This window comes from Plodia interpunctella, chromosome 28 (genome assembly GCF_027563975.2).
Source record: "Plodia interpunctella isolate USDA-ARS_2022_Savannah chromosome 28, ilPloInte3.2, whole genome shotgun sequence".
In the NCBI taxonomy this organism is placed as follows: Eukaryota; Metazoa; Arthropoda; class Insecta; order Lepidoptera; family Pyralidae; genus Plodia; species Plodia interpunctella.
In genome coordinates, this window is record NC_071321.1 from 3808450 (window position 1) to 3826210 (window position 17761).

At 36.5% G+C, this 17761-nt stretch overlaps 2 protein-coding genes and 1 long non-coding RNA gene across 10 annotated transcripts in view; 1 reads left to right on the forward strand and 2 right to left on the reverse strand.

Moving 5' to 3' along the window:
• The window catches only part of sff (sugar-free frosting), a 47435-nt gene that overhangs the window by 1002 nt on the left and 28672 nt on the right, over positions 1-17761 (forward strand). For 7 of the 8 annotated variants that reach the window (XM_053765894.1, XM_053765893.1, XM_053765892.1 and 4 more), the window contains exons 2-6: positions 3853-4168; positions 9457-9551; positions 10460-10545; positions 11794-11934; positions 12241-12391. In XM_053765894.1, the coding sequence (XP_053621869.1) occupies positions 4084-4168; positions 9457-9551; positions 10460-10545; positions 11794-11934; positions 12241-12391 (558 nt within the window). In that variant the 5' untranslated portion in view covers positions 3853-4083. Of the gene's footprint in view, positions 1-3852; positions 4169-8809; positions 8986-9456; positions 9552-10459; positions 10546-11793; positions 11935-12240; positions 12392-17761 lie in introns of those variants that run through there. The other variant, XM_053765898.2, reaches the window with a different exon arrangement.
• Positions 4584-6638, reverse strand: LOC135309995 (uncharacterized). Its single transcript, XR_010370272.1, has 3 exons — positions 6477-6638; positions 5388-5518; positions 4584-4720 (listed from the first exon to the last, which is right to left on the reverse strand). It is a non-coding gene; the product is annotated as an uncharacterized LOC135309995 (long non-coding RNA).
• pav (pavarotti) lies at positions 12944-17538 on the reverse strand. Its single transcript, XM_053765900.2, has one exon. The coding sequence runs from the start codon at positions 17410-17412 to the stop codon at positions 14803-14805; it is 2610 nt and encodes an 869-aa protein (XP_053621875.1). The 5' UTR covers positions 17413-17538; the 3' UTR covers positions 12944-14802.

Sequence of the window (17761 nt, forward strand, 5' to 3'; positions counted from 1 at the left end):
GTAGGTAGGTAAATAAAAACAAAACGTGTTCAATACATATTATAGTTGCCTCCAGTGGTACAGTGCTATAAAGTATAAATGTCTAGTCCTCGAGGGAAGTAAGTAGAAGTAAGGTGTACTTCTACTTACTTCCCTCGAGGACTGTTTTCCGCAGTTAGGCCTCGTATCTGGGCCCTTTCTGCGTGCGGAGTCTGAGCCGCTGATCATTCCAGCCAGCCCAGCTCCTTCAGGAAGCGGGTCTTAGACCACCAAAAATGTATATAATTTTTAGAAAATTGTTTCAAACTGCGTTCCGATAAATACAAATAAAATCGAAATTTTCATTTTGAAAATCAAATAAGCCAAATTTTCATTAATACACACATTAGTGGCATCAAAATAAAGAAGTTTCCTTCGTCAAAACTTTCTCATCGGAAACATACGGGAATGACGTGGAACAAAATTCTCGGGAATTATACCGAGAATATTTACTGACGTTAACCATGTGCATTCGCGAAAATTGTAAAGAACATTTATAATCTAGATAAAATAAATAAATCTATTTTATTAAATAGATTTATCAAGACCAACGGTCCAACACTGTTTATATGAGTTTCCCTCAGCATTTCTTCTCAGCAGTGGTCGTTACGAAATGCTTGTAATTTGTGTTTTTTTGAGAAATTACTGTATACTGTATACTCGTATAAATGTTGCCGTGAAAATCGCATATGGTCTTATTTTTTAATATACTAGACTTTGTAATCGAGTTTGCTAGGTGCCACGTGTGGGTTAGTTAGTTATTTCCGTATTTTCACTGATACATTTAACCACAGAAGTAGGTAAATCGAGGAAGCTCTGTCCGTTTAACAAAAATACTGAGTGAACTGTATCGCCAAGTTATTATGTCGAAAAGAGTTTATCATTATCACCTGCAGCCCTCCGTGACCCACTGCTGGGCATAGGCCACGGTCTTCCATCCACGCTGACCGATCCTTATCAAGTTGTTATATCTCTTCATAGTCGTATTCCTCATGGCTGAGGGTCGTGGTCATTACGTGGAATTAAACACACATAACAACTTTCTTGGCATTATTAATGGAGTGGTTTGCCATTGCCTTCTCCATTTCACACACAAGTTAATAATAATCAACCAGTGTGCAGGTTTCCCTCACGATGTTTCCCTTCACCGGAAGCAAGTGGTGGCCGATGAAAACTACTATACATGAGTCAGATTGATATAGAAACTCATGTGGCACGAGTAGGATTCGAACCTGGGACCTTTTGAACTCTGGGCCTATATGTGGTGGCGGATATATATATATATAAGTTACTAATGACTGCCGCCCGCCTCTGCTTCATACGGGTCCAATATTATGTACAAAAAGGTTTAAGAACCTTCGTCTTAAATCACTCTATCTATTTAGAAAATAGCATCGAAATCCGTTTTAAATATTTGAATGACAGACAGCGGGAAAAGACTTTATTTTATTTTATACTATGTAATGATGATTAAAAACTGATCATTAAAATTTGATTTATTGTCTTTATCGTGTAAGGTTATTGACTGCAAGCTGTATTGGTCCAGAATCTAATTATTTTCCGTCCCTAGAGAGCTGAGGGAATTACCAAGCTCCTTGTCTTTGATATACTTGTTTCATTATTAACTTTGGTCTAGGAATTAGTTGATAGTAGGTGGGTAGTAGTATAGGCAAGCGTAGTTTTGAATCGACGACGCCTCTCTCAATTTATTTATTTACTAGATGTTGCCCGGGGCTTCGCTCCCGTGGGAATTTTGAGATATGGTATAGCCTATAGCAATCTTGGATAATTTGCCTTTCTAATGGTGAAAGAATTTTTGAAATCGGTTCGGTAGTTTCGGAGATTCCCCGCCTCAAATATACAAACTCACAAACGCTTACCTCTCTATAATAACAGAGCTGGAGCCTGGAGCGGCAAATTTAAAATGTCATTTGGTTTCATTGTGAGGAAACAAGTTAATAATCAAGCAGTGTGCAGACACTGGTTGATTATTAACTTGTGTGTGAAATGGAGAAGGCAATGGCAAACCATTCCATTACTATTGCCAAGAGAGTTGTTGTGTGTGTTTTTTTTAATCCACGTAATGACCACGACCCTCAATCATAAGGAATACGACTATGAAGAAGTAGGTTACATCACATAACATTTCCAATTGAGGAATTTTCCGTTTTTTACGTTACGGTATATTTCGATTGCGCGGTGCTTAGTAACGATATTTTAAATAATAAAAAAATAGATCAAAATCGGTTCAGCCCATCGGCTGCTACCGACGCTACGGACAGACATACAGATACACAGACACGTTGAACTTAAAACTTCCCTCTTTCCGTAAGATAAAAAGTGACATAGAGACAAATATTTGCTCGCTTAACTCCAGATAGCAGACGGCCGTGGTTCCACTACACTATGAGGTTGTCATAAACTCACTAAATTACTAAAACTCACTAATAAAATTGTTATTACTAATGGTATATAAACAGTTCACTCGCTCTATAAATATTCTTACTAAGCCCTGTCATCTTTTAGGAAGCAAGTAAAGTCTTGTCTGTATGTTTATATGTTTCTTCTTCTCCTATATCTTTGTCTATTTATTTATTATTGTTAAGTTTACTGCATCCTCTTTGTTTACTTGTGTCTCTTTCCATCCAAAAGTTGCTGGAAGAAATTGCATTAGCGATAAGTCCGCCTTTGCACTCATTATGTTTGAATATCTTGTTGTAACTTATAACTCCTTTGTGAATGGCGCAATAAAGAGTTTATCTATCTATCTATATCTAAGCAAGCACTCACAGTTAATTAAATTAGATGCATTCATAACAAAATCCGTATAATAGTATAAATATAACCTAATCCAATCATACTAAGTAGGTAGAACAGCTGGAGCTGTTTATTCGAACCTGGAAATCGTTGGTACTAATAACACTGCACACGTATTCGTCATTGCGTTTATACGTTCTCTTTTTACGCGATAACGACAGGAAAAAAATATCATAATTCCGGATTGTCACGCTGGATTTATTGTACACTAGCTTCTGCCCGCGGCTTCGCCCGCGTGATTTTCACAGCCTCGCGCCGCGGCTTCGCCCGCGTGATTTTTACCTATAGGTATGGAGAAATATTTGAGTGTGTTCAGGTTTTCTTTCTCAGCCGTTGAGCGTCCGAGCCCAGAAACCGCAGGAAAAATAACATCGCCTTTATCGTACGTAAAAGGAACTATTCATTTTTCATATTAATTTCTATTCGTTCACACTCTAGCAAAATCTCATGCTAATAATGTTTATTTATAACCAGTGAACTTATCAAACACTAGATGTTGCCGGGGCTTCGCTCCCCTGGGAATTTTGAGATAAAATATAGCCTATAGCAATCTTGGATAATGTACCTTTCTAATGGTGAAAGAATTTTTGCAATCGGTTCGGTAGTTTCAGAGATTACACGCCGCAAATATACAAACTCACTATAACGCTTACCTCTTTATAATAATAGTATAGATTGGAATCACATTTATCACATAATTCTGCATACAATAATACAGGATACAATTTTTTTACCATTTAGGCTTAGATACCTATTGATAACAATGGATAAGTTTAGTGTAACGTATAGATATGTAAATGTTAGTAACGTTTAAATTACTCGTATGTGTATAAGAATAAGTACTTACTTAAACGTTACTCAGAAAATTTATCCATTTATGTTTTATACAATAGATGTACAAGTACACATAGATAATAATTAAACATTTCAAAAAAATAGAGGCATTGGAACAATAACAGAACTTAATTGAAATAAAAAAAAATTCAAGTAAAATTTCTAATTAACAATAACCGGCAGGAAACTCAGCACGCCCGAATAAAAAATGGCCGTCCGTTATGGAACCAAAAAGTGTTCCAAATTCAAATAGTGTTCTAAATTCGGAAATTAAAACTGACCGTTGAACATGAGCGACGACTGGCTGGATAATAAAGTATTCTAAATTCAAATATGTTCGAACTTTTAACCGTAGCCGCTAAGTCATGAGTGAACGCGTGGAAAAGTTATGACTATACGTAAAAGGACTTGAAAATGGAAGGGGCTTCGACGGCCACGGAGGCCTATCAGTACGTGGGGCCCTTCAGATTGGAGAAGACCCTGGGGAAAGGCCAAACAGGTAATAAATTTATGTGTAAGGGCAACCAACCCTACAATTGTAAGGGTCTGCCTCGTATAGTTTATGATTGTGGTGGTTCTTCTGTGTTTTTTTTCCGCTTTTATTTTTAGCTCGATAGTTATATGATTTTGGCGTGTGCTATAGCCTACAGCAACACTTTGTATCAACCAATCTTGACAATATTTGGTATTGCAATGGCAAAAAAATGTGTTTTTTTTTCAAAATCTGCTTTTTACTCTGTTGATTCTAGACAGAAAATTATAAAAAAACGCCTATTAAAATATTCTTTATAGCCACGTGGTCCGACTTCCTTTATCCGACCGGTCGTACACATTTTTCCAGTTGGTGCGATTAACGTAGACTATTGAAACGACATCTTACGTTGATTTTGAATTATGAATAAAAATGTTCACAATAAAAACTAAACAAGTTCTTTATTTAACAATGAGTAACGAAACATCTGCAGATCGTGTAGGTCCCTGTACCTCTGATATCTTCTCTTCTGGTCCGACTCCTGTGCCAGAGACTGGATTAGGTAATTGGTTAGGGGATCTGAAATAACCACCAATTTTTACTTCAAACTAAGGTAGGAAAGACCTTCTTAAGAATACTTACATATTATAAAACTTATTCGGGTAAAAATATAATAAATTATACACCCAAACGTTCCTCTGGAATCAAACTATCTATTGCTGAAAACCGCACGAAAATCCGCGCTGAAGTTTTTCGAGTTTACAGCGAATTGACAGATAGACGCGGCACGACAGATCCTAGCCATCGTCGAGCAATGCAATTTAATTTGCAAGATTTGATTACAGACAAACATCGAGACCATCTACCATGAATTTTTACACGATGAATGGGAGAAAGAGACAGCATGTGGACGTTAGTAACGTGTCTTTATTTTTGCTTTTATAAAAAGACCACACGCGAAATACCTATATTTAGATTTCTCAAATTAATAATAAATAAATATATTAGAACAAATCACACAGATTGAGCTAGCCCCAAAGTAAGTTCGAGACTTGTGTTATGGGATACTAACTCAACGATACTATATTTTATAACAAATACATATATAGATAAACATCCAAGACCCGGGCCAATCAGAAAAAGATCATTTTCCATCATGACCCGACCGGGGATCGAACCCGGGACCTCTCAGTTCAGTGGCTAGAACCTTACCACTGCGCCACCGAGGTCGTAAATTAATACTTACTTATATCAAAATTTCTACTGAAACCAACTAATTCTTTGTCGAGGGTGGGCACTGGTTCAGGTGGTAGCACATCTAGCGATGATGAGGTGTCCACCGGGCTTCCGTACACCACAGCCGATAGGAGTAGACAGCTGAGAAAAAGTATGTCAATTTTAGGTATGATCACTAACAAAACAAATATATAAAACATTCGTAGCATTCTGTATCTCTTGCTCTTCTATTTGAACATTTTCTATCGTCAGTCTTTCTTATGCCCATAGTCAGCTGTCCTACTTTTTTAATTAGCCGGTCTACGCACGACCTGGCCGTACGAGCGCAGGCGGCACTCCTGGAGTTTGTCATCCCCAGACATGAAGACTGTCGCGAATATGCGAGATCCACACGCGGTCGTGTGACACCACACCAACGGAGCTCAGATCTCCGGGATTCTTCCACTTTTTTTAGTATTTTTGTCTGTCTGTATGCTATTCGCGCGTCATGTAAAAACGCGTATGGTCTAACTTAAAATCTTATGAGTCTAACTTAAAGATTTCATCACGATAAGTGGCTTAGAACCCGATATATTGACAATGACGCAATTTATGAGCGGACGCACAACATAAACCCGGGCCAAGCCGCGGGCAAAAACTAGTAATAAATAAGAATACACCAAATTCCTGTGTTCTCAAAAGTTATTAACCATAAACAATGCATTATTTTCTTAATAGGTTTCACGGTTTGCTGGTAAAATACCTGAAAGTCTAAATTAATTATCATATACCAAACAGATAGAATTAAAAAATATTTCACAAGTGTTGACTGATCAGGCAGATTTAATTCAATTCAATTCAAATTATTTATTGCTTATTACAATATACAGTAAGGTAATTCAGTAACTTCAGTGACCTCAGTCATTATAATCTAGGCACAATGTAAATCCTGTCGGGCATTGCAATTTAAAATACAAATTAGATTTAAATTAAGAATATCAAAATAAAATATCAGGATAAAACATCAGGAACGGAAACGGATTTATGTAGCAGTTAGTTTATCTGTCAGATTAACGATTTTATCAGAATATGTAACAGATTTAAAAATGTAAATTCTCACCACAAATATACCATTATGATGCAAGACAAGCGTGTCCACTCAACTTCGCGACAGCTAACACTAAAACTTGTGTCTGTGTCTTGCTATGTCGCCACTGTCTGCTTCTCGAATTAATATAGAGCTGATTATACCACAGCGGACCCTGGGCTCCGACGCTCACTGGCTGGGAAGAAACCTGAAGTTCTACCACGAAATATACAAACACGTGGCACGTTACTTAACGTCCACATGCTGTCACCTTTGTGTAAGAAAAAAGCGAGGACGTGTCGACGCAATGTCGGGGTTCTTTTTGTGTATAATGGTAGCCCCTCGGGAAAACGTTCCCGTGCACAGATTAACATTACGTTAATTTTAATATGACATTTAATACCACATGTCTTTCTCTATCAACCGTGTCATTCTCAGTTGTGAGCCCAAAAGCTCATGGTGCGTGTAAAAAACTAATCTTTAACCCGTCACCTACTAACCAGTACCGACTAGATTTAATTGTTTATCTATTGTGTCTCGATTCTCCGCGACCAACAGTTTAAAGATTTACGTTTGTAATTTTGAATGAATGAATGAAACTATTTATTTTAGACTGTGCACATTTTTATGAAACAAAATCCTCTACCGCGTCTGTCTGTTTGCGATAAACTCAAAAACTACTGCTGTGGATTTTCGTACGGTTTTCACCAATAGATAGTGTGATTCCTGAGGAAGATTTAGGGGTATAATTTATTATGTTTTTACCCGGGCGAAACCGAGACGAACCGCTATATAAATAACAAAAAGTTAAATTATATTTAATTAATTATAGTTAAATAATATAAATTATATTCATAATAGATTTAAACAACTAAAACAAAATTTTAAATACGCGTTATTGCATTGGACATGTAGAGGAATACCCAGCACTCAAGGTTATCCACACTTTCTGACACCACCCTCAGCAGTGTGTTGGTACTGCTATAGTGCAGACCAACACACTGCTGAGGCCACGACCCGAGACCACGAAGAAACAGTCCTTTTACAAATTACCATTTGTACTAAATTAGAAATTTAGTACAAATGGTAAAAACGGACGTGTGGTTCCGCCCTAAAATAGGATCACTACATACTCCCGTGGATAACGTATAAAGCGACTAAGGCACACATCATCATGTCACGAGTTTTTCATGTTGCATGATGATTTGAAACTGTATTTTGGTGTTACATTTGTATGGGAAATCCGTCCAGCGGCAACTCCGATCCTGGGTTTCACGGCGTCACATCCCCGAAAGCACCGGGAACACGCGAAGATGACAGAGAGAGTCTCAAGAGTTTCGATAACTAAACAAAAAATTCGTACTAAAATCTCTTTTCGCAAGTACTTTTTTTTCATACAAAATGTCAAAACTCACAATTATACAGCTCTATATAATGCTCAGATTTTCCAAAAATAGAACTCGACACACCGCGTTCAGAGAATACTGTGTTTTGTACACACTTTTATACGAAACAGTTTCGGGTGTCTACTCAATAGACAAACAGACAAATCGAAATTTCATATGAATAAACTAATCATGTATACTTCCGTCATTAGGTCTTTTCGCAATGGGAATTTAGGTATAACATTGGAACAACTCAAGATTGTTGCGGTTAAGCAACTTCCGCAATGCTCGGTCATTGGATGGGTGACCAAAAATTTACAATATTAAACCTAGTAAATTAAGAAATAACGTTATTAAAAGTTACAAAGCTGTGGCGTGGAAAAATATTAGGCCACCTTGTGCGACATAAATAAATATATATCAGGACAAATCACACAGATTGAGCTAGCACTAAAGTAAGTTCTAGACTTGTGTTATGAGATACTAACTCAACGATATTTTATAATAAATACATATATAGATAAACATCCAAGACCCGGGCCAATCAGAAAAAGATCATTTTCCGTCATGCCCCGACCGGGGGTCGAACCCGAGACCTCTCGGTTCAGAGGCAAGCACTTTACAACTGCGCCACCGAGCTTGTCAAACGAAACATGATAATCTGATTAACTTGCTTTCTATTTTACTATAATGAGAGTCTGAATTGCATTTAGCTTATTTTATTGATCTATTTATTGATTCAAATTAATTTTAATATTTCTTTTTCCATATTGTCGCGCCATGTTTTTGTTTGTTAAATGTGTCATTTGTTATTTTATATGCATGTAATTCTATTCGAGAAATAAATAATTCTTAATCTTTTATTTTTATAATAGAAGCGAAAAGAGGAACAGGAAAACCAGGAAGGGTTTATATGGGCCAAATATAGGAGGTAGTGAGTCAGCTATCGTATTAAACTCCCTATGTATGATAGGTAGTGTGGTGTATGCCTATATTCACTTCCCCTCCACTACTGTGATATAAGTCATAGCGCTGCGAGCAAGCGCTCAGTTGTTTACGAGATGGCGAGACGCACAGACGTTGGAGCATCAGTCATGTGGCTGTGATGTACAATTACGTGCGAGGACGGGGCGCGTAATCTCGCAAGTATACCACAGGTAGTTTAAAACGATGGCTGAGGGTAGAGATGGAAGGAACTCCACCGACAAGAACGACGTTCTTAAATTATGACTGAACCAGATGTTGCCCGGGGCTCCGCTCCCGTGGGAATCTTGGATAATGTACCTTTCTAATGGTGAAAGAATTTTAAAAATCGGTTCGGTAGTTACGGAAATTATACGCCTCAAACATCACTCTTACCACTCACAAACGCTTACCTTTTTACAATATAGTACAGAATAGAGGTTGCCCAGGGCTTCACTCCCGTGGGAATTATGAGATAAAATATAGCCTATAGCAATCTTGGATAATGCACCTTTCCAATGGTGAAAGAATTTTTGAAATCGGTTCGGTAATTTCGGAAATAACCCGCCTCAAACATACACACTCACAAACGCTTACCTCTTTATAGTAACAGTATAGATGAATAACACGATTAAAGGGTGCTAATGGTGTTTTATTGTTTTCAGGTCTAGTAAAGCTGGGAGTCCACTGCGTCACGGGCAAGAAGGTAGCTATAAAGATCATCAACCGAGAGAAACTGAGCGAGTCTGTTCTTATGAAGGTAATTATTTTAATAATGCAATACATGATATATAGGATTTATTTCAATATTACACAAACAACCGTACACGAGTTCATCGTTATGTTATGGACACACAGTGTCCTGTCCAGTTCCTAATCTGTTCATCTGAGGATCTGTCGGTTCTAGATTTGCGGGTTTTCCTTTTTATACCTATACGCGCACATAGTTAAGTACCTTTTTTATTTCTCAGGCGTTTCGAAACTTGTTACAAAGTCAGTCGGTCTGTCAGTCGCCCAGTGACCACGGACCTTTGTAACAAGATCCAAAACGCTTGGGAAATAAATAAGGTATGTGCGCGTTTAATACCTGTCGATTAATATATAATTATGCAATGCGAAAGTTTAAAAGTGGTTTTCCTTTTTTTTTTAAATAACAGTTTGTTTTTATGATAACACTTATTTTATGAAAACAAACTGTTATTTAAAAAAAAAAAAAGGGAATTTTCAATAATTTTATTGGAAATACAACTTTTATTTTATTTATTCATTCAAATTTTGACATTTTTAATAATGATGTAAATTCGTCCTCCTAATTTTTAATATATGTATAAGACCTATATTTGTTAATTGACGTCCTTGGAGAAAAGGCTGCGGTGAAGTTTGTTACGCCGGCGCTATGGAAGCTGGCAGTAGACTTAGTTTAAGTAATTTTTTTTGACGTCAATAAGTGATGTGATATAAATTATCCTAAATTGAATAAAGATTTTTGAATTGAATTGAAGGCCTTAGTCGCCTCGTACGACATCCACGGGAGGATATGTAGTGGTCTAGGGCGGAACCACACGCCACAAAAAGTGTCCGGTAGTCGTAACATTGTCTTAGCTACAGATGTGCTATGCTACGAGTGAAAAATGTATTATATTATAATGTATCTTTTTTTGTGCATAGGTGGAGAGGGAGATAGCAATTATGAAACTGATAGAACACCCTCACGTATTAGGGTTGTCCGACGTCTACGAGAATAAGAAATACTTGTAAGTATTACTTAAACATTTTTGTAAAATGTGTCGTAAAGTTTTTTTTTTCCCAAGTCCTATTAGGTATGTCGACGACTTCGGTGGCGCAGTGGTAAAGTGCTTGCTTCTGATCCGAGAGGTCCGGAGAAGAAAATGATCTTTTTCTGATTGGCCCGGGTCTTGGATGTTTATCTAGATAATGTATTGTTTTAAAATTTCAGTACCGTTGAGTTAGTATCCGATAACACAAGTCTCGAACTTACTTTGGGGCTAGCTCTGTGTGATTTGTCCGTATATATTTATTTATTATGTAAACAATCTTAACATATCTTTTTATGATTTTGCAGCTTTTCTTCTTTTCTTTTCCTTATTTTTCTTCTTAGATATTACAAAGAGAAGTAGTCCTGTTGTGTTTCAAAAGCTATCGGTTGGATTTGTCTACGATTTTCACCAATAGATATGATCCCTGAGAATGGTATAAGTATAATTCACTAGCTGCGCCCAAGGGCTTCGCTCCCGTGGGAATTAAGGTTATATACTACTTACCTGTGTACTAAATTTTTTAACAATCCGTGCATTAAATTTTGCGTGAAAGATATACACACACTTACATTGTCACAAACTTTTGCCTGTATAATATTAGTAGGATTATAATTTTACCCGAGCGAAGTAAGGGTAAGGAACGGCTATGATGATGAGATAGACCCAAAAGAGCATCATAGGTTTAAATTACATATTTAGTAAATTAATTATCCATGATTATGACCTAACCAAGATCTGCCTCTGCTAAAGTTCGTAAGTATATAGTTTTGTTTCAATCTGAAAAGATCATTTATTCAGAAATTAGGCCTAAAATAGTCGCTAATCGTGTAATAAGCATTAGCCATTAAAGCATTTTTAATATATGTTTTAAATTTTGGCATTGGCAAGTTAATTGGCAATTAGAGGCCTACAGGGAGTTTATTGAACAATTTTACACTTTGAGTCAGGAAAGACCGCCTACCCTTTTAAAGTCGGAATCTGTTCATACAAACTTTATGCCTATTATGAGTGTTTAAACTGTTAACATCGCTCAATCTTTTATACACAGGTGTAAGTTAGATTTAACAAATTAAGTACATCGAAGATGTAATGAACTAATGAGGTGCAACAGTCATAATTTTTATCGATTTGAATAATTCCCATAAAGAATCCCGTGGCTTAAGCCCATAAATAAAACGAATTGCTCGTTCATTTTTTACCTAAAATTAAATTGTATATTACCAGATACTTAGTACTAGAACACGTGAGCGGGGGTGAGCTATTCGACTACCTGGTCAAGAAGGGTCGATTGACCCCGAAGGAGGCGCGGCGCTTCTTCAGACAGATCATATCCGCACTGGACTTCTGTCATAGCCACTCTATCTGGTGAGTTCAGTTCATGCAGACGATAATTAGAGAAAACATTTCTATGAACAATATTGCCATTTCTTTTATCCGTGGCCCGGCCACACACTCTTGCGTGGAATAAGGTATAGATTCGACACAAAAACCTGGGAGGCCGGTGCCATTGCTCCGTATCAACGGCACGTGGCACCAGTATGATTCGAATCTGAGACCATTCACTTCACGGGCGTCTTAATCACTACACCCACAACAGCTTCAAAAAATATGGTTTATGATTACTGCACCGTGAAATTTAACGAGTTTAACAAGATTATATTATTTTCACAGTCATCGAGACCTGAAACCGGAGAATCTTCTTCTGGACGAGCGAAACAACATCAAGATAGCAGATTTCGGCATGGCGTCCCTCCAGCCAGCTGGTTCTCTGCTGGAGACGTCCTGCGGGAGTCCGCATTACGCTTGTCCAGAAGTTATTAGGGTAAGTTGTAGAAAATAAAGTTTTTTTAACCAAAAGTTATTGTAGAATGAGAACAGGGTAAGTTGAAGAAAATGAGATTTTTTTCACCATAGGCCATAGCAAAATGAGGACAGGGTATGTTGTAAAAACACAGTTTTTTTAAACACAATGAATAGAGGGTTGAGTTGGAGATAATAAGGTTTTTTAACCAAAAATCATAGCAGAATTAGAACAGAGTAAGTTGTAGAAAGACAGGTTATTAAAATAATTGGTATTTTGTTATTATTTACATTTTAATTAAGCTGTTAATCTTCCCAAACATTTAATCAAGTATAATGTAATTAGATTACTTTTAATCTGGATTAAAAGCATTATTTTCTATTCTATATATTCTTAATTGGTTTTAATATTATCAATCAGTTGTGCATAATAAATAAATACAGTCTGATTATTAATCAATAACTCTAAAGCTTTGTCTAATAGCATAATAGATTTTATGTATATTAAATTGGCTTTGAATTTTTATTTGTTGATCTACGTTCGAAGCCTAGAGGTAAAATCAAAACAAATATATCACATGAAAGTGTTTTTATTTTCATACAAACATTTGTCACAATTTACATACTATTATGTAGAAACAATATCAACTGTTACAAAAGTATACAACTTAATATTAGAGATTTTTCAGGTTAATACGAGCGCCATTGCCCCCAAAATAAAATCTCCGTAAATGTAATAATTGAAACTCCACCCCACCATATATTAAAATATGAAAAAACTTTTCAAGAACGTTTAAGACAAGTAATTGTTTATATTATTAATTTATTTATTTTTCCTTTTATTGATAAAAAAGTAAAATATATTTTTAGTGTCTATGGACAATTATTTTTACTATAACAGATTTTCATCTCGTGAGACCTCCAAACTAATTTAACGTCAGTTAAAACAATAATAGTAACCGTAGCGTGTAGATCCACTCAATAGAACTGCTCGAAATCCTCCCGTGGATGTCGTACAAGGCGACCAAGGGACACATTGCCTTGCAGTAAGAGGGTTGAATTTAAAGAATTGGTGGCCGGTTTTGAAATTACAGCCGAATCTTCAATATTGTCGCTGACAACCAAGGGCTCCGCGATGTCACAGCCTTTGAAGCGGAGAACACGCGAGAATAAGACAGAGCAAATAATAATAGTAAACTGTCAAAAATCAACTGTACAGTAACAAAATTTAGGTGCATAAAAGTAACTGCAATATTCATAAAAAAGTCAAAGCATATTTTATGCTGCAATACGTTTTGTCACTATAGCACTATACAATATTTAACTTTGATAGAGCAAGACGAAACATACTTTAGATTAACAAGTATTATTATATGCTTATTATATATAATATGATTAAATTATGCTTTAACTTTTTTATTAATAACAGGGCAAGTAACATATTTATGAACATACATAAAAGTTGAAAATATCAAGTGTTTTATATATGACCTGATGATAATTTGAGAAAGAGACGATAGGCTGACTGCAGCTCAAAAATTTATAATTACAGATTGACAAAATGATTAGACTAACCATCAATGTGTTTAGTATTTTATTAAAGTAATTATACCTAAAAGAAAAGATCAAATTTTAATTTAATCACAGTAATCAATTTTAACACCACAAAGTTATTGTAAAATTTAATTGTAATTTTAAGTTTAATTACATAACACCATTGAAATCTTATTTATGATATTTGGAAACTTTGAAGTAATTAACTAGCTGCGCCCCGGGGCTTGCTCGCGTGGGAATTACGGGATAAAAAGTACCCTATGTGTTATTGTTGTATTCTACCCATGTACCAAATTTCACAACAATAGGTCCAGTAGATTTTGCGTGAAAGATTCACAAAAATACATACATTTAAATCCTCACAAACATTCGCATTTATAATATTAGTAAAGATGTCATAAAATCAAAATTTTCTTTGAATTTCTCTATTCAGTTGATTCGCACAAAATTCAATAAATTTTAGTTTGCAATGTAAAAATTAAGAATCATAATTACACTTCAGTATACAAAAGGCTAATATGCCAAATTATCAATAAATTTAACACATTATAATCAAGTTATGCTGATAAAAGTATCGAAAAAAATGATACCCGAATCCACTAACATCTTGTACCTATATATATTTCCAAAAATACATAAACAATTACAAAAATAATTTATATGTTTTGTTTGTGAACCTCAGATGCCATTTTTTTAAACCCAGTAATGTAATCACTCGATCTACCCATGCAATTGGGCTTTAACCCGGGATTAATACACAATTATTATATAGATGGGTTTATGCTAAGTATTACCCAAGTTTGTTTCCAAAAAGTCGTGCGCAAACCCATCTTCACATTGGGAACAAACTGGACGTTCTCTGTTTGGTGATCAAAATACTTAATCATCATCAATTCTTTGTTTCTTACTCGTATTTGACGGTGTTTGAGGTGGGGAGTGGGCTGAATCTCTTCTCTTGCCAGAGTGCCTTGCACACGACGGACCAGAGACACGACTTGTCGACTGAGACTCACGATTCGGCGAAAACTGTTTCAAGAGTTCCACATCATTGAATATTACTTGAGCTCCTCCACCACAAGTCGGGACTACATCACCTTTGTACACCTTCGTTTCCAACTCTCCATCCGTATCTTGGCCTTGTGATATTAAACAGTAGTTCTGTGTTTTTGAATTAGCTATATCCCGGACACTTTTCAGTTTGTTAACAACTTTGCTGTGTACTAAAGTAGGTTTCATTACAGTTCCCATTGGGACTAGCTTATTTGGAGCGTGTTCGACCCATCCTCGCCCGTCAGCTGATAAAGATCTTCGGTGCCGAGGGTTGGCGACTGCTACACCACGTCTAGACGTTGGTGTGTTGTCCTTATTTTGGACTGTAGAAGTGAATGGAGTCAACAAATGCGCTGGTAAAGCCCTGGGTGTACTCCCCGGAGTGAAATATGTGTGTACATCAGCTGTGCTCTTTGGAACATCAGTGTTATCGCCTCTATCACGTTCGCAATTCAAAGCTTGTGTTATAATACGAAGACGGTTTTCCTTTTCTTCATTCATGTTCCTCAATCGCTCCATTTCAGAATTTATTTCCTTAGCTTTCTCGTGTTCTGCCGCAATCTTATTATTAAACTTTCTCTCTAGGATCTTTTTCTGCTTCTCTTTCTCTAGCTTATACTGATTTATGAGTTGGTCCTTCTCTTGTAGTTCCCTTTTCAGACTCGATGCATATTCGGTCAATTCGTTGAGTTTCCTCTGATGGGTCATGGAAGAACTTTCCGTGCCGGTCAAACGTTCCTCTAGAGCTCTTACTCGTCTTTCAGCGGCAGATAGCTGACCTTTAAGAGATGCGTTCTCACTTCGAATTTCCATGGATTCCTTCTCCAAATCAAGCAAAGCTGAACGAAATCTTTCATCTTTGATTGCTTTACTTTGTTTAAGCATTTCTCTACGACTTATCCTCATCTCTAAATGTGCCATTAATTCTTTAATAACATGAGCAGCTTCAGAACTGTTTAGTTCTAAACTCGGGAAGTCTGGACCTAGGCTGTATACTAGACCTAAATCTAATTCTAAGTCTTTAGCTTCAGGACGAGTCATGTTGTCTCTGGCAGCTTGGAATAGACGATTCGCCTTGCGTCTACCTGACATGAGACCTAAAGTAGCTCCGATGTCAGTAAGCTGTGGCTTGGCTACTTCCACCTCAGAGGCCATTTCAGCAAATCTCATAACTTGTATTGTCTCATCGTAGTCTTCTGCCTTAGGATTAGCGCAAACAACCATACGCACCTGTCCCTCACCTTCAAAGAAATTCTTGAACAAATGTGTGATTTTCGATTCGCGATACGGAACCATATTATTAGTACCACTGATCTGGTTTTCCCGTAATGCTTCCAGACAGTTCCGGAGAGTCATCAGCGACTTATTTATATTCCCAGCCTCACGTAATCTCTGTCCAGTGTTTTTCGTTCTATTTGTGCGCTCGCTACCAGCTAAATCTACTAAACTCAGCTGACTTATGGTTACCAGTTTTTTATTCTGTATTACGGCTTCACCGTCAGCATCTACTGGTGCCTGCACCAACCTAATAGTGAAAACAGAGTGACTTCTGCTTGATTCGGCATTCAAATTTGTATGAGCCATCCTTTTTCGTTTCAAACCAAGATAGAAAGCATCAAACGCTTCTTCAGCTGATTTTATTTCGATTTCAGTGACACCATTGACATACATATTGCGAGCCGCATCCTCTCTTATTAGTTTAGCTGTTAAATTCTTTGAAAATGCTGGTCCGTCTTCTAATAAATCAAAAACACTATTATTGTATACTTCTACATATGTAACAAATACAGCATATTGATTGTCCTCATTGATGCCCTCAATTTTGGAGTCTTTTGAAGAGGACATAATCAAATCAGGGTTAGAATTATTTCTTTTATTACTTTTAATCTTGTGCAGCTCCTGTTGTCTCTCCAACATGGCTTCAGCTTCCGTCTGAACGTCAAACAAGTTCATCTTGTCAGGTTTAAACACATATTTGCGGGCCTGATAATCATTTATACTTTTGAACAGTATATTTAAACTTCTGGGCAAAATTCCACAATTATTAGGGTCACCAGTCATTGTGAAGGTTTTCCCGCTTCCAGTAACTCCGTAGGTGAATAACAGACCGTTTTTACCCATGATCAAACCTTTTACTAATGGTAAAGCGACTTTATCAAAAACGTCTTGCTGAGACGTCTCAGGAGGGAAGATTTCTTTAAAAGTGTACTTCATAGTTTTGGTATTCTCATTTCTGTAGCTTAATGCAGTCGAAGGAGGGGTTAAGAGTAATGTTGTAGGCGAAATTATCTTTATACATGGAGTAACAGATTCTCTGTCCATTGGTCTTATTCGACAGTAAACTTCAACGGGATCGCGATCACCAGTAATCAAGTTTTGCTTACTTCTTGCCGGTGTACGCATCTCATTCAGTCTCGGTTTGGATCTCGCAGACTTCATTTTCACTTTAATTAGGAAACACCCACTAGAAATATTGTTTATCACAACTTTTATTTCTACAACGGTCCGGCGAAATCAAAGCAACGGTCGTTCGAAAAATGTTGTTGTAACTCTGCAAAATTAAAAATACGTTACAGTTTCGTGTACTTGTCTAGAATTCGGAGAATCTTTAAATTGTTCGGATAATAACTAATGTCAAGTTGACAAAAGCGCCATTCGATTAGTTAGAAGTTCCGGTGTTGCTAGATACTTTTTCTGATTCCTTATTATTATTTTCTTATAGGTATTTATAATATTAGATTTTAATGATTTGATTTTTTATTTTTAATTGAGTTTGAATGCAAACAGT